At 33.2% G+C, this 22,661-nt stretch overlaps 4 protein-coding genes across 4 annotated transcripts; 1 reads left to right on the forward strand and 3 right to left on the reverse strand.

Annotated features, from left to right (window-relative positions):
* Positions 1–4,314: 4,314 nt before the first annotated feature.
* On the forward strand, positions 4,315–7,834 carry LOC110724864 (centrosomal protein of 164 kDa-like). Its single transcript, XM_021904356.1, has 6 exons — positions 4,315–4,740; positions 5,819–5,941; positions 6,394–6,573; positions 6,779–6,860; positions 7,066–7,130; positions 7,285–7,834. Exons 1-6 carry the CDS (start codon positions 4,450–4,452, stop codon positions 7,585–7,587), a joined length of 1,044 nt encoding a protein of 347 aa, XP_021760048.1. The 5' UTR covers positions 4,315–4,449; the 3' UTR covers positions 7,588–7,834.
* On the reverse strand, positions 7,672–10,045 carry LOC110724863 (protein trichome birefringence-like 19). The gene is made up of 2 exons (XM_021904355.1): positions 9,428–10,045; positions 7,672–8,599 (listed from the first exon to the last, which is right to left on the reverse strand). The coding sequence occupies exons 1-2, from the start codon at positions 9,920–9,922 to the stop codon at positions 7,847–7,849; spliced, it is 1,248 nt and encodes a 415-aa protein (XP_021760047.1). The 5' UTR covers positions 9,923–10,045; the 3' UTR covers positions 7,672–7,846.
* Positions 10,046–10,223: 178 nt separating this feature from the next.
* On the reverse strand, positions 10,224–13,562 carry LOC110724862 (protein trichome birefringence-like 19). The gene is made up of 2 exons (XM_021904354.1): positions 12,906–13,562; positions 10,224–11,379 (listed from the first exon to the last, which is right to left on the reverse strand). The coding sequence occupies exons 1-2, from the start codon at positions 13,473–13,475 to the stop codon at positions 10,600–10,602; spliced, it is 1,350 nt and encodes a 449-aa protein (XP_021760046.1). The 5' UTR covers positions 13,476–13,562; the 3' UTR covers positions 10,224–10,599.
* Positions 13,563–15,072: 1,510 nt separating this feature from the next.
* Positions 15,073–21,609, reverse strand: LOC110724865 (protein trichome birefringence-like 19). The gene is made up of 2 exons (XM_021904357.1): positions 20,816–21,609; positions 15,073–16,164 (listed from the first exon to the last, which is right to left on the reverse strand). The coding sequence occupies exons 1-2, from the start codon at positions 21,323–21,325 to the stop codon at positions 15,343–15,345; spliced, it is 1,332 nt and encodes a 443-aa protein (XP_021760049.1). The 5' UTR covers positions 21,326–21,609; the 3' UTR covers positions 15,073–15,342.
* Positions 21,610–22,661: the final 1,052 nt, after the last annotated feature.

A 22,661-nucleotide genomic window follows, 5' to 3' on the forward strand; every position in this document is an offset into this window, starting at 1 on the left:
TAAGTTATCAAATTTTTCATGCCATTGTTTAGGTGCTTGTTTGAGACCATAAAGAGATTTATCTAGCTTACATACCAGATGCTCTTTTCCTTGAACAACGAATCCTTCCGGTTGATCCATGTAGATTTCTTCTTCCAATTCACCGTTCAAGAATGCAGTCTTCACATCCATTTGATGTACTACAAGATTAAAAACAGAAGCAAGAGATATTAATACTCTAATAGATGTTACTCTAGTTACAGGTGAATAGGTATCAAAGAAATCAACATTCTCCCTTTGTCTGTAGCCTTTAGCTACTAAACGGGCTTTGAACTTATCAATGGTCCCATCAACTTTCAGCTTTCTTTTTAGGACCCATTTGCAACCAATTGACTTGCAACCTGGTGGCAACTCAGTTAGATGCCAAGTTCGATTAGACTCAAGTGAGTCCATTTCGTCGTTCACGGCTTCTTGCCATAAATCTGCATCCACTGAGGTTAGAGCTTCTTGGAGGGTAGAAGGATCCTCCTCTACATTCAGAACTACAAAGTCTGGGCCGAAGTCTTTTGCTACTCTAGCCCGCTTGCTCTTTCTTAGTTCGGGTTCAGCATCCAAGTCTTGTGAGTTAGACCTGTCTTTAGGAATAATAGAGGAGGACGTGCCCCCACTATTTCTAGATTTAAAAGGAAACCTGTCCTCATAAAAATCAACATCATTAGATTCAATAATTACACGAGCATTTAAATCAAAGAATCTATATGCCTTACTGTTAATAGCATATCCAATGAATACGCATTCATAAGCTCTACTAGCTAATTTGACTCTTTTAGGATCAGGAATCCTAACATATGCTAGACAACCCCAAGTTCTGAAATAAGAAATGTTAGGTCGTTTATTACGAAGTATTTCATAGGGAGAAACCTTACTCTTAGTCTTTGGAATACGATTTAAGACATAACAAACAGTTAGTAGAATTTCACCCCACCAATGATCAGCAGCACCAGAATATAAGGAAATAGCAACTACTAATTCTGTAAAGGTCCTATTTTTCCTTTCAGCCTTTCCATTCATTTCTGGGGAATAAGGAGCTGTCCTTTCATGTATGATACCATGTGAATTATAAAATTCTACAAAAGCATCAGTACCATACTCAGTTCCACGATCACTTCGTAATCTTTTTATTTTCTTGTTAAACTGATTCTCAAATTCTGTTATAAACAACTTAAACATTTCAAAAGCATCACTCTTATTTTTCATCAAATAAATACAAGTATAATCAGAACAATCATCAATAAAGGTGATAAAGTATCGTTGTCCATTTCTGGTCAACGTCCCATTTAGTTCACAAATATCCGAATGAATTAAGTCTAATGGTTCTGAATTTCTAATCACTGATTTATGAGGAGTTTTTGTAATCTTAGCCTGACTACAAGAATCACATTTGTCAAAGTCATTGAGAGAGATATTTGGAATAAGGCCTAAATTGCTCATATTTTTTATGAGTCTTTTGTTCACATGACAAAGTCTAGTATGCCAAACATTAATAGTAGAACACAACATATAAGCAGAATTAGAAATTTTATTAACTTCAACATTCAGTTTGAACATGCCATCAGTAGCATATCCTTTTCCTACAAATATTCCATTCTTAGTTAAAGTAAACAAATCAGAACCTATGGTTTGTATAAAACCAGCCTTATTAAGCAAAAAACCAGAAACTAAATTCTTCCTCATTTCCGGAGTGTGTAACACATCTTTCAGAATGAGAGTCCTGCCAGAAGTAAACTTCAACTCAACATTTCCAACACCAGCAATGTTAGTGGAATGGGAATCACCCAACAGTACTTTCTTATCATCGGTCTTTTCAGTGTATGTTTTAAACATTCGACGATCATAACAGACATGGCGTGTGGCACCAGTGTCTATCCACCACCCATCTGATCCACCAGTAAGGTTGATCTCAGTAATCATAGCCACAAAAGGCTCTTCAATCATGCTAGCCTGCGCTGGCACAGGGTTAGGCATGTTCCTGCACTTTCGTGCCATATGGCCTGGTTTTCCACACCGATAGCACAGAAATTGACCAGTACCATTCTTAGGGGGTTGTGACTGTTGTCTTCCATTGTTCTTTTGAACATTCGGTTTATTGAAGTTATTCTTCCGGTTCTGAGGTTTGAAATTCTTACCAGCAGGTTTAAGTACTGCAGCAGATCGCCTAGGAGCATTATTAGCAGAGATTTGTAAAATCTCTTCCTTTAGATCCTGTTTTCTGGATTCTTCTTCTATACGTAGCCGAGTGATCAAACTCTCTAAGGAGAATTCCTTAGTCTTATGCCTGAGATTATTTTTGAAATCTTTCCAGGAAGGAGGCAACTTGTCAATAATAACAGCAATTTGAAATTGTTCATCAAGGGCCATACCTTCGGAAATTATCTCATGGGCAATTTTCTGAAGGTCGTGAGACTGCACTTCCACGGACTTATCATCAGTCATCTGGAATTTTAGGTACCTACTGACAGCATACTTTTTGGCACCTGCTTCTTCAGTATCATACTTTTTTTGTAGGGCATCCCACAAATCCTTAGCAGTGTTTTCCATATTATAATAGTCATAGAGGTTATCAGACAGACCATTAAGTATATAGTTTTTGCACACGAAGTCAGTTTCATTCCAGGTTTCGATTTCACTATTCAAGTAAGCTAATTCATCTTCAGGAGCATTATCAGGAATAAATGGCCGAGGGGCTGTTAAGGCAGAATTAACTTTTTTGACAGTTAAGAAAAATTGCATTTTTTGTTTCCATCTTTTAAAGTGAGCTCCTTCAAAACGGAAGGGCTTGTTAAGGTCAGCAGACATAGTAATATCTTCGGGAGACATATGGTTCTTACAGGCAGAAAAAGAATGTTCTAAAATTGTTATAAACGGAACTGCGGGAACAAAAACAGTAAGAACAAAGTTACCGAAAAATAGACTGAGTCGCGGACTATGTCGCTTTCTTTAGAACATTCACGGCACTGCCCTGAAATGGTGCAAGCAGTTCGTACTAAACCGGATGTTCCCCAGGATAAAACAGCCTTTCTCTATTGAAATTATACCGGTGGAACTGCACAAAACCACCGGGCAACTAAACACCCAAAAAGAAAAGAAACTGCTCGAGGGTTTTGTTTTTGTGAGGAAAAATAGAGAGGAGAAGAAGATTGCTGTTCGTATTTTTTTGTGTATCAAAAACAGGAAATCAACACGCCTTTTATAGGAAAAATTGCAACGTAACTGCTGCTGTTTAATTAGGCACTAATCACGCAATTAAAACGGTCATAAGTTGAACGTTCAAAACGGTTACAGAAGATTAATGCGTGGCAAAACGTTTAGCAAAAAATCAGGTAAAACGTTTGCATGATTAACGCTCCATTAATCAGTTTTGAATAAAAACGGTCAAATGCAATCAGTCAAAAACGTTTAGCAAAAATCAAGGAACTAATCACGCAATTAGCCTTGTCCAAAAAATAAGTTTATTTAATAAACCCGACCCGACCCAACCCAACCCGGCCCGGCCCGCGTGTGTGTGATAGATGGTTTACCATATAGGTCCTCCCTCTCCACAAAATGTGGGTAGCCCAAGGGCCACACCCCTTTAGCCCACTCTCTATATTATAAAGAGAGTAAAACTCTCATTTCCCACCAATGTGGGACTTTGAGTTTTTTCACAAAATTCACACACTACACACTACACACTTGTTGTTCCAACAAAATCTACTTGTCAAAAAAAAAAAAAAAAAAAAAAAAAGTCATCCTTGGTTCCCAATGGCCAGAAGCCCTAATTTTTTTTTTTTTTTTTTTTTTTTTTGACAAAGTTTACGCTAGAGAAAACTAAAAACGTAAATGAATAAAATGACAACAACGAGCTAAACTAGCCAAACGATCAACATTGTTGCAAAACATTGCAATTGAAAATAAACAAAGGAAGTACTTTGTACATTATTATTTTATTTTATTTTTTGTTGGTAAGGAGAAGAGTCCTATCGGGTCGGAACCTCTCACATGTCCTTCCGACTCGAGTTACAGGGCTAGACACTTTGAAAGTGGGGGGAATGGGTAAGGGAATCCCCAAACCAAAGTGCCTCTAGTGGAGTTTGATCCCACAACTCATGGTTGTGAGATGCAAACCTTACCACTAGACCAAACATAGCTTAGTACTTTATATATTAGTATGGGTACGACTGTGATGTATAAAAATTCATTATACCCATATACAAGTACGGGATACAAATTAAAATCGGATTAGAATATTAGATAATATATAGTTGTGCGGCTAAAGACCAAAACGATCCAATACCATAGTGACTGAACCACGTAGCCTAAACAATCGAACCAAAAACACATGACTTGAATTGTCCTAACAACAAATTCAACTGTCACTGAATTTCACCAACAATACAACATCTTAAGAGAGAAACAGACACACACTGAGAGATGGCGGGACTGCTAGCATGGGCAGCCGATGTAGTAGGCGCAAATGAAAGTGGTTCCGATGTTTCCGACGACCCCAGTTCGATTCCCCTCATTCTAACCCCTCAACAGCAGCAGTATCTCAATGAATTGAACCAGAAATCAACTTCTCTCACTCGTTCGATCCAAGATCTACGGATTAGACTCCCTCCCTCTGACATCGCTCAACGTCTTCCTCATCTTCATGCTCATTCTCTTGCTTCCAATGCTGCTCTTACTCTTCAATTAAACTCCCATTCTTTCACTCGTGAACAGGTAATTTCTTCGATTTTTCCCTTTTATTTGATGATTTGAAATTGTTGTATTGCTTACTTTTTGTGTGGGGGTGCTTGTTTTTGGGTTAATTGTTTGATTAAATTTCTGGGTATTTGATTTTTGGTTGTTAATTGTGTTTTTTCGTGGGAAGTTTTGATTTTTTTTTTCCTAGGGGTTTTAGTTTAATTGTCGTGCCCATTTTAATTTTTTCGGTGTTTTGTGGTAATTGCGCTTATAATTGTTATCGCGAATTTCCGAGAATGTGAATTTTGTTGCAAATTTATAATCTTTCTGATTTGCTATTCAAATGTTGGAGTTCTGATCATCTTTGTATCTGAAATTTCCATGGGTTACTGCAATCTCTTACTGTTTTTTTATTTTACCCTTTTCAGTGCTGCATTATTATGACCATAATGAAATCAGGTTTTTATGTCTGTATTTTCCTAGTCAGTAAGGCTATGGTTGAGGTCATTTGGCCGATTGAGTCAGTATTTCACAGGTTGATGCTTAGGCTGTGTTCTTCTCTCCTAAAACCACGAACTTCAATTTTTGAATCAAAGCTTTGCACTCCCTTCAGTACATTTTGATAGTTTGTGATTTGTTGCTTCAGCGCGAATTGCTCATTCCAGCTTCTATGATTTTGGAGCTTTTAGATTCAAATGATTCGATTTGGTAGGCATTGTTTCATTCTTGCATTCTGCTTGTGTGTCTGATCCGTGTTAGCAATTTTGTGATCTTAGGTTTGATTTCAACGTATTTATTGAACTCCTGAATTGAGTTGATTGCTTGAAAGAACTTAAAGGATATATGGGGTACCATGTCATCCCTTTTGCTATTTAAACACTAATACAGTTCTTGATAATCTGATCCATCTTTGTTATTGGAATCGGGGGGGTTTTCCTTTCAGTGACTGAATGTCTTTGATTGTGATTTCCTGCTTGCTAAATCAGGGATGTGATATCTGAAAGGACAAATATGACTTATGACCAGTAATTTGTGCAAAGTTTCAAAAAAGGATTATGGGTAATGGTGGAAGCTTTCTTCATGGCTTCATTTTGTGATTGACTTTGCTGACCAGGCACAACAAAGGGAGGCTAAATTGCTGGAAGAAAATGCTGCTTATGAAAAAGAAATCACAAAATGTGAAGCTAAGATTCAAGAGAAGTTGCAGGAGGCAGAACAGTTCCAGCAGAAGTTGAAGGTAGGCATGATTATTCAAGTATATGGTTTTATACATATTCCTTAATGTGGAAACAAGTCAAGAGAGAGTAAGAGTCCTTATCTGACCTCTGTCACAGCCCACGCCATTGTTTAGGGTAGTGAGCAAGCATATGATGTGGAGAATTAGCTTCATTTACCATTGCTTGACTGAAGTAGTAAATTTTTCCGATAACTAGTTTCCTGTTATGCCCATCAATCTGTTAAAATTACAGTCACAGTAGGATTAAGATTACCATGTTTTCGTAACTAATATCAGAGGAAAATCTGTCCTTGGAAGATACAAATTCTTCTAATTGTTTTGAGTTGGTCATTGATCTTAAGTTTGGTATTCTTATCAAAGTAAAGGTTTACCCAAACTACTCTTTACCCATATCTGCTGTTTTCCATTGGCCAATTTAATTCCTAAATCCTTTCCTTCTGCTGTTATGACAGGAGTTGGACTCGATTGAGGAAAATCTGAAAACTGAGTTGCAAAGAGTTCAAGCAGCTTCAAGTGCCAGTCAGTCTGAGAAATCTGTTGTTCAACATGAAAAAGAAGTGGACACTGCAGCTGAAGAAGATGCTTCCCGAACTGCTTTACTTGAGGAATTGGAGAACCAGAAGAAAGAAATGGTAATGCTTGCTTCTTCCGATATGCTTTATACCATTAAAATTAGAATATAAAGAACTAAGCTGCAGAAAGGGTTGCCAAAGGCAAGCATTTTTTATTTGATGGAAGATAGGACAAAGGATTCGAACTGTAGTTTTATGTACAATTCCTGTATGTTCATTTGACTGTTATTAATTTCCTATCTTCCCCTCTTCGTAATTCTTACAGCAATTAACAGAAGAAAAGATTCAAATGTTGGAGAAGAAGTGGGCAGATGTTCAAGAAAAGGCACTTAAGCAACCTTCACCAGGTCTGTACATTAAAACTATAACTCTTTAACCAGCTAGCCAGCTACTAGAGTTCTCTTATCACTGTCTGTGTAACATTTTCTCCAAGGTTTTAAAGCTGGTGCTTTAAGGTTATCTTGGCATAATAAAAGTACATGGTATTATTAATTTTTTGTTATCGACATATCCTTCAGCAACTCTCATTTTGGTGAAATTGATCTTCTACAGCTCAAAGAGAAAAGGCATTGGACAAGCAGCTTCATAGCTTGATGGAGCAACTGGCTGCAAAGCAGGTTAGTTGTCCATAAAAAGCCGAGGCATTAGTTTTGATATATTATTTGAGAACAAAAGACATGTCTACTGTTCTACTTGTGTTGAAAGTAATTGCTATACCCAACCACATTATTCGAGTCTTGTTGATGTCTGATCTAAGATTGTTTTTTCTAGGCTCAAGCAGAGGCTCTTATAAATGAGATACACATCAAGGAGAAGGAACTTGAAAGATTGAATGCATTGTGGAGAAGAGTTGAGAATACCAAGGAAGCTACTGCTGCTAGGAACCGCTTTGCAAAAAGCGGCCCAACCTATGGTTATGAAACTGACACTGACCTCGACAGTCAAAGCAACCTCCCGTATCACTCTGGTGGTCGTTCTGAATATCGGCAAAGACTCAGGATTTTAAGGTCCTCCTTTGTGCTTTATGTCTTTCTGCTGCACATAATAGTCTTCATCAGAATTTCATTCATTTGAGAATGCTGTTTCTAGGAGTTCTGGGTTTTAATATGAGGATCAACGTTGTGCATAGAATAAATGACGATTAGTGAATACCATGTATGAGTAAAATGCCTGATTTGTATTATCACCAATGTAATGATATTGATAGTTAGAATACATAGTATTACTTAAACTCTGATCTCAACAAATTTTCCCTATAAAATATTCTAGCAAGCTGTCAAAACCTTGAGTAATAAAAATACAATTTCCCTCATTTCTGCTGAATATCATCCCTTCAGTCTAGCATTAGAAGCAGGAAATCACTCCAACTGTCAATCGGCCCTGGCAAGCACCAGTGGACGCAATCACTGGGCCAGGTCAGATTGGCCGGACGCCCGTATGTACTCGGGTGTCCATCAGGCCGCAACAACATAATCTGGGTCATATCAAGGAGTTGTAAACTCAGCCCACGCTGCTGCGCCAATCTTTGGCCCTCCCTGAACTCCTCCATTTGGGCCGTGTACAGCTCCAAAGTCTCCCCTTCTACCTTGACCTCATTACTTTTATAGGGTCTTTTCCTCAAGCAATCTCCTCCATGATCCCACTCACCCCCTTCAAAGTGACCGGGAACAAAAGTCCTCATGTACACTTTGCCCTTGAAACTTTCCCTCTCCAAGATGGCCTTGAATGCTGTCCGAAATGCATTCCGGAACCCAAACGAAAGGGAATACTCTGTTAGGTTATCGATCTCACAATAACGACAACCCATAAACTGTCCTTTTTCATAGTATATAAGAGGTCGGAAGAACCATTGTCCTGCAGATACGATAACATACTCATACTTGTCAATTTCATCCTTCCAAACATCATCAGCCTCGTCGAGATGAAGTCCCCAGAAGGTCTTTCCTGTTCGGCCATTGGGATCATTTTCGATCGTTTTCACAAGGTATGGACTCCATAATATAACTAATGTAAAGTTGTACGATTGATAGTACCAGCGTTTGAAATTATCATCTTTGCTAGTCGAGACATCTAAAGGGTGTTCAACCTGTAAAATTTAAATAAACCAATAATGATTATGATTTTTATATTTCTCAAAATTAACAATTTCTAAAAAAAAAAAAAAAGTGGTGGGTGATGAAACCACATGATAAATGAGGATTGTTGCTGTCAGTCTGACAGTGAAATAAAATGTGCAACTGCACAACATTACATGAACCACTGTCACCAATTTGGGGAAAGGACCATGATCTATTCTTTATTACTCGTACCTGATTATGATTCAATTTGTCAAAACCCTTAATGACTTTTAACTTGTGTATAACATTCCATTGATTGATTTGGGTTGTTAGCTTGATTACAGTAATTCTCATATGATACGGAGTAAAAATCTAAATCTAATGTCACAATTAAGTGTCGATGAATTCAAGTACTACTCCATTCGTTTAAAATTAGTTGTCACGGAAATACATGATAAATCAATGAAATCTAAAGAAAAGAAAAGGTAATCATACTTTGATGTAGTCTACATTACACAATGGAATAACTTTAATATACCAATGTGAGTATGTGATCATTGAATGTTTGTTACTGGCAGTCAAACTATAGAATAAATAATTGAGACATTGTAATAAAGTGGTAAAAAAGAAAAAGTATACTCAAGTATAGTTTGTCACTGATAACACTGTCGGCAACGTATTCTAATACTAGCTGTATATCAACAATACTGAATTACGAACCTTTGAATTAACCAATTCAACTAGTTAACATCAACAAAAATACATAAGGAAATCTAAATCAAAACAGTTTCAATTCGATTCAAACTTTATCAACTAAACTAGCTCACGAAATCATAAAACAAAAAACGAAAACTTACCCGAGACAAGAGGCAGATCAAGGATTGCATTTGATTCCTAGCAACAGAATCACCAACAAAAGCCATAGACTTATTCTTAACAATCTCAAAAAACTTAATCGGATCAAAAACGGGTAACTCACAATCATTAGGCTTCCACCTCCACTTCATGAATTCAGTATCGGGTCTACCATACTTCATACAATTTTGATGTTCTTGAATCACCCAACAAGTTTCATTTGTATAATATGGAGCATCCATATTTGGGATCCAATCACCCGAATAAAGATCACATTTTTTAATTCTTGTATCACTTTCTGTCGGTGGAGCTCCTTGTTCTTCATTGTTGTTTATGTATGAAGTTGAAATTATTGGATTTGAAGGTGTTTTGATTGATATATTTTTGACTAATTGTAAAGTTATTATTGTAAAAAGAATTATTGGAAGTGTTATTTGGAATACTACTTTTTTGTTGAAGCTGCAATATTGAGTTTTGGTTAAGTGTATTTGTTCCATGATTTTTCTTTTCCTTTTGAAACTTTTGTGGTTTAGTTCCCCTTTTATTAAGTTTTTTTTTTTAAAGTACTCTTATCTGTGATGTATTCAGTGCACCCTTAATCATCTGACATGTGGCAGTAGAATTTACTTTTTTTGATACTATGATAGTGATAGTGAAAGGGGGACAAAGTGAAGCAAATGGAAATGGTGAGTATGTAGAAATTTCTTTGCCTTTATCCCGTTATAGCTTAATTGGCGCAGTCTTGACTCTTAAGTACACATAGCTCTGAATAATTTTCTAAGAATAAATTCATACTCGTATTAGTTTTCAAACCGTAATAAAACAAAGGCTTGCTATTGAGATGCCTCTCCTAATAAAGTAATTATAGCCATAATTCAAAATAGAAAGAAGAAAATGGTGCTTACAACACGTGAAAAACAAAACAAATGACATTTTTTTTTTCCAAATCTTTGAATAATACTCTATTTAATAATCTATCTTGTAACAAATAGATTATAGTGCGACAAAACAGAGAAAAAGAAAAATGAATCTTGTATGATGAATTGATCATGTATCAACCTCTTTTGTAACAAATTGGTCCTTTTTTTTTTTATACAATTAAATAAATTATACCAATTGCTAAACTTCTTCATGCATCATGATTAACAGTATATAACCCTCTTTTAATCTAATTTTAGTGAAGATTCTTCTCTTCACTCTTTAACATCTCAAGCAAAAAATCATTCCAACTATCAATGGGCCCGGGTAAGCACCAATGGACACAATCACTGGGCCATATCCCATTCATCTTAGCCGGACGCCCATATACACTCGGGTGCCCATCGGGCCTCACCAACATGAGCCGGGTCATATCGATGAGTTCGAACTTAAGCCCACGTTTTTGGGCCACACTTTGGGCCTCTTTGAAAGCTTCCAATTGGGCTGTATACACCTCCATATTTTGTCCATCTAAAGGCAATTCATAGCTTTTTATTGGACTAGTTCTTTTGCAGTCCCCCCCATGATCCCAATCTGCTCCTTCAAAGTGGGAGGGAGCAAAGGTTCTCAAAAACACCTTACCTTTGAAATTCTCCCTCTCCAAAATGGCCCGAAACGAGGTTTGAAACGCGTTTCGGTACCCATAGGAGAGGGAATATTCCATAAGATTATCTATCTCACAATAACGACATCCCATAAAATTACCCTTCTCGTAATAGATAAGGGGCCGGAAAAACCAATGCCCCGCGGATATGATAACATAGTCAAATTCATCGATTTGGGTCGTCCAAACATCGTTGGCCTCGTCGAGGTAGAGCCCAGTAAAGGTCTTTCCAGCTTTGCCATTTGGGTCATTTTCTTGGGTCTTGACTAAGAATGGGCTCCAAAATATAGCAAGTGTGAAGTTGGAAGATTGGAAGTACCAACGTTTAAAGTTATCATCTTTTGTAGGAGAAATATCCAAAGGATGTTCTACCTGTAATAAAATAGACATAACATTAACAAACAATCTTAATTGAATTGAAACATTGTTACCACTATTCTTTTGGCTCAACATTAGTAAGTTAAATGAGATTATTATAAAATATAGTAAATCATATTATTAAATGATTTTGAGTTTTTGACACAATTACCTACTTATGCATCCCTTTGGATGCTTTATTAGAGTGTTGTAGTTCAACTAACCTTGTCTTTTTACCAGAACTTTTGCATCTATTGTTTTGCTTTTTGTCAAGAAAATCCAACATATATACAAAATTACAGGGTGTGAATGTAAGATGTAATAACATTTCTAATGAAATTCTTATATACATCAGCGAGGTCACGAGGTCATTCCACCTCATAGTGTAATTTGAACTTATAATTAATATTAAGGCTATGTTTGTTTTTCATTTTGGCCTTGTTTGGTAGTAAGCTTATTAGGGGCATATTAGCTTATTTGACTAACTTTAGCTGATTGACTAGTCAAACAAACTAATACAAGTGTTTGGTAGTAAGCTTATTGAAAGAGCTTATTCCACTAAATAAGCTCTTTTTGAAAAAGCTCATTTTAGGAGCTTTTTCAATTAGCTTATTCATTAATTATTGTGAAATGACATTTATAACCTCATTTAATTTAAAATCCTATCTAAACTACCTACCCCACAACTAGCTTATTGGTCATTTCACATACTCAATCACCTTTAAGCTATCAGCTATTTACCAAACACTTTTATATAATCAGTTAATAAAATAAGTTAGTCAAATCAGTTAATAAAATTAGCTAGTCAAAATCAGCTAATTCAATCAGATTCAGCTTTCAGCTTTCTCCCAAACAGGGTCTTTCATGATTTTCCTTCATTTTTTCATTTTCCTTTGTTTGTAATTATAAGAGATAGAAAACAATATTTCTAAAGATGTAAAATTGCACTTTAGACAAGGAAAACCGTTTTCCTTTGAAAAAAAAGGTATTGCCACATTTTCCTCTTCACTCATTACTTCTCCGGCTTCTCCTTATACTATCCTCCCATCCTTCCTTTTTTTTTTTTTTTTTTCATTTTTCTTCTTCTCCTTAAGTTTTCCTCTAATCAAACAAAGGAAACTTTCTTTAAAATCATGTTTTTCATTAAAAATTATTTTCTTTAAAAAGTGATTTTTCATGACAATTGTTTTCATTCAAAACCAAATGGAGCCTAAATAAATAAACCTAAATGTCAGCTCAATGGTCAATCTAACTTCATAGTACAGAGCATATTAGTCAATATAGTTGGTAATCATATCTAACGTAATAACTAAATTCGAATGAAGTAGGTTATAAATCTTGTGTAGTATTAACTCTACAGGTATCCTTTTTGTTCATTATAAAGGCTATTTGATCATCAAGAACAATCATATGAGAAATTTAAATGCACTCTATACATACATTTTAGTAATCCTAAATAAAATGCAATTCCACATTATACATAGTAAATTAAAAAATAAAATAATTTTATTTAGTAAGCAAAAACTACGTGTAATAATTACCTGAGATAAGAGGCAAATCAAAGATTGCATATGATTCCTAGCAACAGAATCACCAACAAAAGCCAAAGATTTGCCCTTAACGATATCCAAGAACTCATTCGGGTTAAAAACGGGTAATTCACACCCGTTTGGCTTCCATTTCCACTTCATAAACTCGGTATCGGGTCTACCATATTTCATACAATTTTGATGTTCTTGGATCACCCTACAAGTATAATTTGTATAATATGGAGCCTCCATATTCGGGACCCATTCGCCCGAAAAAAGATCACATTTTGTAACCGGGCTAGGTTTAGGGCTTGTTTGGTAGCGTTTTGATTCGATCACAACTTGATCATCATCATCATTAGTAGGTGGTAATGATTCTTTTTGAGGTAAAGTTTGTAATAATTCAACATTATTAGCGTGTAATGACTCTAATGAAGTACGATTAGTAGGAGATTTCTTGAAAGAAATGTTCTTGGATAATTGTAATGTGATTATTGTAAATAAGATTATTGGTAATGAAATTTGTAGAATAAGTTTAGACTTGTAATTACGTTTTGGAATTTTGTGTATTGGCATTTCCATTGAGGAGAGAGAAAAAGTTTGAGTTTTTTGGGTGTTTCTATGGAGTTTTGATGTGATGGAAAAGAATGTGCATGTTTAATTTTGTCAACAAAATTTAAAAAATAATGAGTATCATGCTAAGTAGTCCTTATAATTGTTTATTTATAATTAGTAGCATGTTACTAGTTAATTAGCTTGATTTAGAATATTGTGGGAGATAGTCAATTGATTAATACGGATTAATGGAGTACTATTTTAATGATCTAATTTATTAAATTGACTTTTACTTGATTAATTAATGATGTAAAAAACTAACGTGCTAGTTTGATTATGATGTAATTGAAATTAACCGGATTCAGATTAGACTATGATGATTAAAGTAAATGAAATCAATTTTGCAACTTTAATCTAACTAAGTCAAATTGAAAGGGAGCTTTAGATGTCTGGCATCACTTTCATAAAACTTTATATACTATCTTCGTTTCATATTTTTTGCAACTTCGGTATATTTTATATCTCACAAATAATACCCCGAAATTGCAAAATAATATAAAACAAAGGTACTAGATATTTGTTCTTAAAAACTCACTTGCTTAACTTTGAAATCAAATCAAAAGAATCATGTAATTTAGTTTTTTTTTTTTTTTCAAATAAGCCAATAAAGCAATACAATGCAATTTACAATCAATGGTGTTGGGGATTTAGACATATTGTACACGAAACTTAAATCTTAACCAGTAGACCAAAACCTCATTAGTTAAATTATTTCATAATAAGTTGAACTAAAGCCAACTTAAATGATTATTTATCACTACCACGTTCAAATCTATCAACAATTCAACATAACACGTCTCTTAATAATTGAAAGATAGGAGATCCAATATACAATTATTATTCCATTTGTTGACATATACATACTACATAGTTGCCAAATTGGAATATATCAACCGGTGCCAATAATGGTAAATTAGTGGGCAATATTTTCCTATATAAAAAGTTGTAGTACATCACTACATGTGAGCTACTAAGAATAGAATCGTCGAATGAAGTTTCTGGGATATCTGCTTGCTTCCAATTTTCCAGCTCATAATGATGATGATATAAAGATTCAATTTTGTTTTAAATTTCAATTCAGATTTGAGAATCAGATTAAAACTACTGACAAATTACAAAATTTGGGAACACCGACTTCATGCTTAATTGTAAATCAAACAGAGCAAAAGTCTACTAATCTTAAAACTGAAGCATATTCAACTCCCTTTAAAAAAACATTAAAGGTTACAAACAGAAAAAGTAACAATGCTATTTTGCATTCTTTTATAAAAATTTACTTAAAAGTTAAAATATAGTACTTGGTTGCATAATTGCCTTCTTAACACGTCTAAAAATTTAAAATGGTATTCATATCAGTCACACACTAAATATTCTTTTTTTAGGACGTTCACCCAATTCAACGAAACTAAGCTCCAACTATATTCGAACCTAACTTGGTTCGCACATCTGACTTATGGTGGGTGATGAGTCTACCAATAAGCATTTCTGAATACATTAAAGCTCGAACCCAAAACTTCCCTTAAGGGACATCAAGTTGCTTATCATTTGATCCAACTCTTATTGGTACTAAAATACTCTTATTAAGTACTCTTTGTAATAATAGTTGTCTTCTTTGACTTTGGAACTAAAAACATCAAGAGGTAGAAAAGCCAAGAAAAATGAATATGATGTATCAAATATTGAAAAAACTCAATTATTTGACCCCTTAATTAGGGAACCCTCGTACTATACAAATAAAAATATTTTGAAAAATGCATACACTAAACCCCATTAATAAATTAAACTATATAAAAATATATATAATTCCAAAATTAATCAAATCATAAATCATTGTTTAACTCTTCAACTTTCTCTCCTTTGAATGAAGAACCATATCTTCTTTAGCCCTAACTCCTTCACTTTTTATCATCTCAAGTAGAAAATCATTCCAAGTGTCAATGGGCCCAGGCAAGCACCAATGGACACAATCATTATATAAAGTCACATTTTCATTGGGCCAATGCCCATACCTACTTGGGTGCCCATCGGGCCTCATCAATATGGGTTGTGTCATATCCATAAGCCTGAACCCCAGCCCACGTTGTCGGCCCAACTTTTGGGCCACTTTGAATTCTCCTAATTGGGCCATATACAAGTCCAAATCAACCCCTTGCAAACTAATTTCACTACTTTTGTAGGGCTTTTGCCTCAAGCAATTCCCACCTTTGTTCCACTCCCCCCCTTCAAAATGTGAGGGGGCAAAGGTCCTCAAATAGACTACTCCCTTGAAGCTTTCCCTCTCCAAAATGGCCTTAAACGCGGTGTGGAATGCCTTTCGATAACCATAAGCCATGGTATAGTCTGTCACGTTTGGAAGTTGGCAAAATCGACACCCCGTGAGAGTACCTTTTTCGTAGTACATAAGGGGTCGGAAGAACCAATGACCCGCTGATAGGATAATGTAATCAAACTCGTCGATTTTAGTTGTCCAAGTCTCATCTGGCTCGTCGAGGAATAGTCCAAACAAACCGTTTCCATTTGGACCATTTGGGTCATTCTCTTGGGCTTTCACCAAGAATGTACTCGTAAACATGGCTACCGTGAAATTGTAGTTATTGTAGTGCCAACGTTTAAAGTGTTCATCTTTAGTGTAGGAGACATCGTATGGATATTCCACCTAAGAAATGATCAAAGCGTAAAAATTAATTTGAAAAAAAAATAGAAAGATCCGATATTAAAAACAAAGATAATTAAGGAATTTGTGAATTTTATATAGACATTATTGGCTAGCTGAAATTTGATCAACTAGAAGTTAAGAAGACAGCTATATAATGCAAATCAAAGCAAATAATGGAGAATATATGCAAAGAAAATATAGTGATGTGACTCCATGCAAAAATAAAAAAAGATTGTGATATATTGAAATGTCCCACAAATATGGCAATTGTTCCAATTCCATATTTTCGTATGATTAATCTTAGTTAAGACATAAGTTTCAACTAATTGTACTTGAATGTTGAATTGCTCAAATTTTCTAAATTATCCTTTTAATAATTAATTAGGATGTGAAAGGATATCAACTACTTGCTATTTGTACACAATTATCATCAAATTAAGGACCCTAGTCATATATTTTAAAATTGTCAATACCGCAAATTAGGTAACAAGCAACAATCATATCTAGAAATTTGCCTTCTTTTCTATAGTTTTGGTATTATGTCATACTCGATCTAGTTAGCTTTTTTCCATTATAAGTTTATATTGGAAAAAAGTTGTTTATTACTCGTATGTAACTTTTACTTAAGAACCTATTAGACCGTGTTTTTAAAAAAATTATCCTCAATTATAACATGTTACATGAACTAAAGTGTCGATAAACACTTCTTTTACAATTTGAAAACCTATATAATTAACAAATTCACATTTTATTCCGTAAGAACCTCTCATAATCTTATACAAGTATTTGTAAACTTTGAATCCACTTATGAATCTACTAATCAAAACAAGACTAATTCTAGGAAATTGGATGACACCTCACCATGTCTTATCTTTGGATCATTTATCATATGAATAATACTTGACAAATAGCAAAGAGAGGGACATTTAAGTGATTGGACTATTGTATATCAAACTCGTGAATAGCTAGCTATTCATGAGTTGGAAAGATGAGGAAAAAAACACAAATTCTACTAATGAACAAAACATAAAACAACGAGTAATACGAGTAGATGAAAATGGAGCCTAGTAACTAAATTGTGGAGAAAAATACCATTTTAACCAAACATGCCACATGGGAGTATGTACATCTTTAGCCCCTATATACACTAAATTACAACGTTTCTAGTTTATGTACAAATCTATACACATAGAAGGTATCCTTTATGTCACTTAATTTAATTTAATTTAATTTCAACTCCCAAAAAAAATATAAAATAAAAATCAAGAATTTTTCGACAGGGGTGATGTGTAAAAAGAAGATCAATTTAGATGTTTTGCTAATTTTAAAATAATGCTTGTATTATAAAGCATATCTTTTGGATCTGAATCTATTCTTAACATGGAAAGTATAGTTTGATTATGATTTGATCAAATTACACAATTTACACATATGATAAGGTATAAATCACTATGTTTTCCTATTTCAAATAAATAAATAAATAAATAAATCACTATGTTTTCCTAGATAAATAAAGAAAGATTTTGTTAACCTAAAAAAAAATCTAAATATAGAATTCACCTTAATCTACTTAAAAATTGTAATTAAATCAACTCAACCAAAAACTTAAGATTGGTTTGGATAGCATCCGTCATCAAGAAAGAGAGTCTACTACACAAGTCTAAATGAGGTTCCACCCCAAAACCATATGGCAATAAGTGAAGTAGCCCCTTAGCCTTATAAAGTATTTAAGTCTTTCATCTATTTTTAATGTAGGACACTTACCTATATTATTTTGTAGGATATACTTCAATAATTCTATACTCTGTATATGTATTCAAAATATTATGCATTTTTTTCTTCTAAAATTAAGTAAAAATTTTAAATAATAATAATAATAATAATAATAAAAATTAGAGTAATTATTTTATATACAGTTCACCTAAAAGCTACCAACATTAGTTGCTCGTTTTGGATGATTATTTTGAAGATATGAAGTAGAAATATTTTGGATAAAATAAGGTTAAATCTTTATCGACTATATGACATGTATAAAGTGGATAAAATGGAAAATTAATGGAAGTACACATACTTTATAGCATTGGAAATTGAAGACCTTTTGCGTTCAACTTTAACGGTGCACTATAATCTAACACGCCGCATGTGACTGGATTTTAAAACAAGTGATCTCACAGTCTCACTTGTAGTTTGTAGAATCCAAAATAATGTGCTCCTCCATCCCCTAAATTATATTTCTAATTCTACTCATTCCTCACATAATAAAATAAAAAAAATAGAATATAATTTAAGAATGAAAGGAATATTAATTAGTTATCTGAATTTAATAGATTATTTTAAAATTATTTTAATTATAGGTAATTCTTGTCAAAACTTATTTTTTTAATTATTTTTTGAAATTATTGTAGTTATAAGATCATAAATAAGTGAAAACAACTAAAACAAAACATAAATCCTGTCTATAAAAAGTTGTATTATATGTACGGGCCTGTTCTCATATATTGAATTGAGCTGAACAAAATTGAACTGAATTGAACTAAACTAAATATTTTATAAGAGAAAGAAATTAGGAGCTGAACTAAAATGAGCTGAGATGAATTGAAATGAAAATAAATATATGAGAATAGCCCCGTAGCCTTTACCACTATTAACTCATACTTTCATACTTGCCTCCAAAATAGTACTCCAATAACCTATTTCTTGGAGTGCGTGAATGTGACAAATTAAGTGGGAAAAATTACCTAAAAAAAAAATTAAAAAATGGAGACGATGGTGAAGGAGCGCATGTGACTATGTGACATTACCATTATCATGAAACCGGAGCTTGTGACTCTGAAGCCCCATTTGACAATGGCCCATCGAATGTTTTTCCTTTTTCTTCTTTGTTTTGAGCATAAAATGATCAAATGTTTTATTTTAGCAACACTGTCACTACTTTAATGAAAAAACTAATCAAATCTTATTTTCTTGCTTTTTCCTTTCCAAAAGTTTATTCCAAGAGTGACAGCATAACCTTTCCGAATATTAAACTTATTTTTAAGATAAATTAGCTTAATTTAGTAAAAATCATTAGATGATTATCTTAAGAGACCGACACAATACTTTTAATTTTTATAACAACATTGTAACTCAATAATATTTTGTCATTGCTAGAGTTAGCAAATTATAATATAACCTACCAATCAAGCCAATTACAATATAATGTAATATGTACTCCATAATCGACATTATTTATACACAATATTAATTTGTCCGTACTTAAATTTAAAACAACAATAGTTTATACGAGTATTATTTTACAGAGTACGGAGTATTTTATAATTTATATTTTTTCCGTTACATATTACTCGCAACAAAGGGGTATTATTTTTAAGACATAAAATATTCTTTTATTGCGAGTAATATGTGACAAAGAGAGTAATTAAAATAGAGAGCATAGTCGGTAAATTATACCTTACATTCTAACAGTAAAGCAATGTATACTTTATCACCCTTTAAATTTCTTTACCCCCCACACTCTTTTTTTTCTACTTCTACTATTTTTCTAACAGTCAATGCATTAATATCTTATTCTGACACATTTTACCTAAACTTTCTACCATTTTGTATTAGTTCAACTAATCTAAATATATATTGGACCAAAATTTCTTAGATCCACAAATTATTTATTTATATTTTGACCACCTAAGATCTAAAATTATTGCATTAATCTTATTTTACACTATTATTACTCCGAGATGTACAAATTAACACTCACACTAATTTCTAAAAGTTTATGTATCTTACCATGACGTACAAGTCAAGTCTTTAAGTAGGACCTCACTTAACTTTTTTTAATGATTCATATTGACACCTTAGAATTTGCAATTATTTTTGAAACATCTTATCAATTCATCTATCCTTTATATTTTTTCGCTTATAACATCAATGCACATCAAATTAACTTTAGATTCAAGTTTGATATACGATGTGATCGAAAGTGTGAAACTAATAATAGTGTGATTTATTAGTAAGCGTTCTTTCTTTCTATGAAGAGTCAATCACAAGTTGTAGTGATATAGACAAGATTTAATCTTTAAACTTGAACATTGCCAGCGTTTAAGACGACTTTAAAACATATATAAATTGAACCGAAAAAGACGGATATACGTGCTTCCAAAAGAAGTTTTCCTATGTGCTACGAGTTCTACTCTTAACACTTTGTAAGACACAAACCGCTAATGCTAGCTGAGCTAACGCTGTTACCAGTAATAATATACTTAATTAAATAATACTTCGTATTTTTTGTGTTGAATTTTCATTGTAAGAAAAGAGTTCGTTAAATCCGATAGATGACATATTGAATTATTGACATGATATATGATATTTTAATCACCATATAAGAAAAAATAAAAATAAAAAGAAATATACTTATAAATTAGTTTTATGACAAATGTAATGAATCACACACCATATATGCAAACTTGTCAAGAATTCTAAAACATGGCATAAAACAAGGAAAAAACACTAACCAACTTTTGTATATGCTACGTAACCCATGCATTTTTTTCAGGCATCAAAATAACAGAATACTTTATAATATAAGATTCAAACTATGACATAAAAACTTAGATATATAAATATAAATTAATAAAAAAAAAAAAAAAAAACTTACCCGAGACAAGAGGCATATCAAGGATTGCATTTGATTTCTTGCAACAGAATCACCAATAAAAGCCAAAGATTTACCTCTAACAATCTCAAAAAATTGTCTAGGGTTAAAAATTGGTAAGTCACAACCATCCGGTTTCCACTTCCATTTCATGAACTCACTATCCGGTCTACCATACTTGATACAATTTTGATGTTCATGAATAGCCCAACATGTTGTGTTTGTGTAATATGGACCCTCCGGATTTGGAACCCATTCGCCCGAAAAGATATCACATTTCCTTGTTGTAGGAGGCAATGATCCATGCTTAGGAGGAGCGCGAATTTGGGTATGATCATCTTCATTGTTAATGTATAGTTTAGGAGTAGTAATTGGTTTAGGTGCACTCTTAAAATAAATGTTCTTGGCTAATTGTAGGGGAATAATGGTTAGTAGGATTAATGGGAAAACTATTTGTAGGAATAGTTTTAGGTTGAGTTTAAGTTTTTGGTTTTTTGGTAAGGAGACTTCCATGTTTTGTGAGATAGAGAGGAAAGAGGGATAGATGAGAGAGAAAGAGAAAGAAATAGAGGGAGAAAAATAAGCTAAAGTGAGTGAATGAGAAAAGTTTGAAAGTTTCTAAGAGAGTTGTTTGGGATTTTGTGATGAACAAGGAATGGAGTTGTTAAAATAATTGTTGGATTTGGTGGTATTGTATATGATATGAGTATGACCCAATCTTTTATCATTTTTCTCAAAAAGAGGGCTATCATTTATGTGTAGTTTTTATTATTCTTATTATATAATAGTTGTACTTATGGTTATAAACTTATAATTAAGTGCATTGTAGCTATATTAAGTTGATTATGATTTGGAATTTTGCATCGCCCACACAAATGTTAATTGATAAATGGAAAAATAACTCCCATCAAAAAAAAAAAAAAAAAAACACATAAATGGAATAATAACATTAGAATAATTTGTAAATAACTACTACTACATTCATCTTTTGTTCTACTAATATATTTTAAGACAATAAATAAACACTTTTATTTATCTTTAAGTTTTCAAGATGAACTTAGACTAGTACGGTATTTCTCTTACTTATTGTATACTTCATATGTTTGATAAAAGTTATAAGAGTTATCAACTTTTAAGTGTTACTCCTACATACTATTTTCACCAAGATGCACATTCATGAAATCTTGTTATATTCATCTCAATGTGTACTTAAAATTCTCTGAGAATTTAATTGACCATCAATGGTGAATGGTCATACATGTATATATCTTAACGCAAGTTCAAAAAAACATTTTTAACATGTGGCCAGGCCAGCCATCTCTTTCTTTTACAAATTAGTGTACATATATCATTAATTCGATCGTATGCAAAGTTTATATATTCCGTATATTTTTTGATGGAGTATCGGTTGTATATCTACGTACTTCGTATATCTTAATATGACATATATATACAAGACACGATCAATATATGCAAGCAACATCATGTATAGTATAGTATTTAGTCTGATGTATACTCAGTAATCAATACTCATATTATGTTATAAAATGAAATTTTTAACTCTTAATTTTCAATCAGATACTACTGATCATTTCCTGATTGGTATAGTTCTTAATCTATGCCATATTGGTATGTATTTAAAATTGTATCAATGCAATTAAGAGTGCCAAATTGGTCAACTATAGATTACAAAATTGTCATCAAATCGAAATATATTATGCGTAATTAACGGTACTTATATAATATCCTAGTACTTCGTATTATTGCATTGGGTAGATCTAATGTATGACCTCAATTATAATTTAGTAATTTACTGAACCAAAATTTGGAATATAATTTATTTTATAAA

This window comes from Chenopodium quinoa, unplaced genomic scaffold (genome assembly GCF_001683475.1).
Source record: "Chenopodium quinoa cultivar QQ74 unplaced genomic scaffold, ASM168347v1, whole genome shotgun sequence".
In the NCBI taxonomy this organism is placed as follows: domain Eukaryota; kingdom Viridiplantae; phylum Streptophyta; class Magnoliopsida; order Caryophyllales; family Amaranthaceae; genus Chenopodium; species Chenopodium quinoa.

Coding starts and splice junctions, on each gene's coding strand:
- LOC110724864 (XM_021904356.1), top strand. CDS start 4,450: ATGGCGGGACTGCTAGCATGGGCAGCCGATGTAGTAGGCGCAAATGAA. Junction 4,741..5,818: donor ATTCTTTCACTCGTGAACAG/GTAATTTCTTCG, acceptor TTTGCTGACCAG/GCACAACAAAGGGAGGCTAA. Junction 7,131..7,284: donor AGCAACTGGCTGCAAAGCAG/GTTAGTTGTCCA, acceptor TGTTTTTTCTAG/GCTCAAGCAGAGGCTCTTAT.
- LOC110724863 (XM_021904355.1), bottom strand. CDS start 9,922: ATGGAACAAATACACTTAACCAAAACTCAATATTGCAGCTTCAACAAA. Junction 8,600..9,427: donor TGATCTGCCTCTTGTCTCGG/GTAAGTTTTCGT, acceptor TAAATTTTACAG/GTTGAACACCCTTTAGATGT.
- LOC110724862 (XM_021904354.1), bottom strand. CDS start 13,475: ATGGAAATGCCAATACACAAAATTCCAAAACGTAATTACAAGTCTAAA. Junction 11,380..12,905: donor TGATTTGCCTCTTATCTCAG/GTAATTATTACA, acceptor ATTTTATTACAG/GTAGAACATCCTTTGGATAT.
- LOC110724865 (XM_021904357.1), bottom strand. CDS start 21,325: ATGGAAGTCTCCTTACCAAAAAACCAAAAACTTAAACTCAACCTAAAA. Junction 16,165..20,815: donor TGATATGCCTCTTGTCTCGG/GTAAGTTTTTTT, acceptor ATCATTTCTTAG/GTGGAATATCCATACGATGT.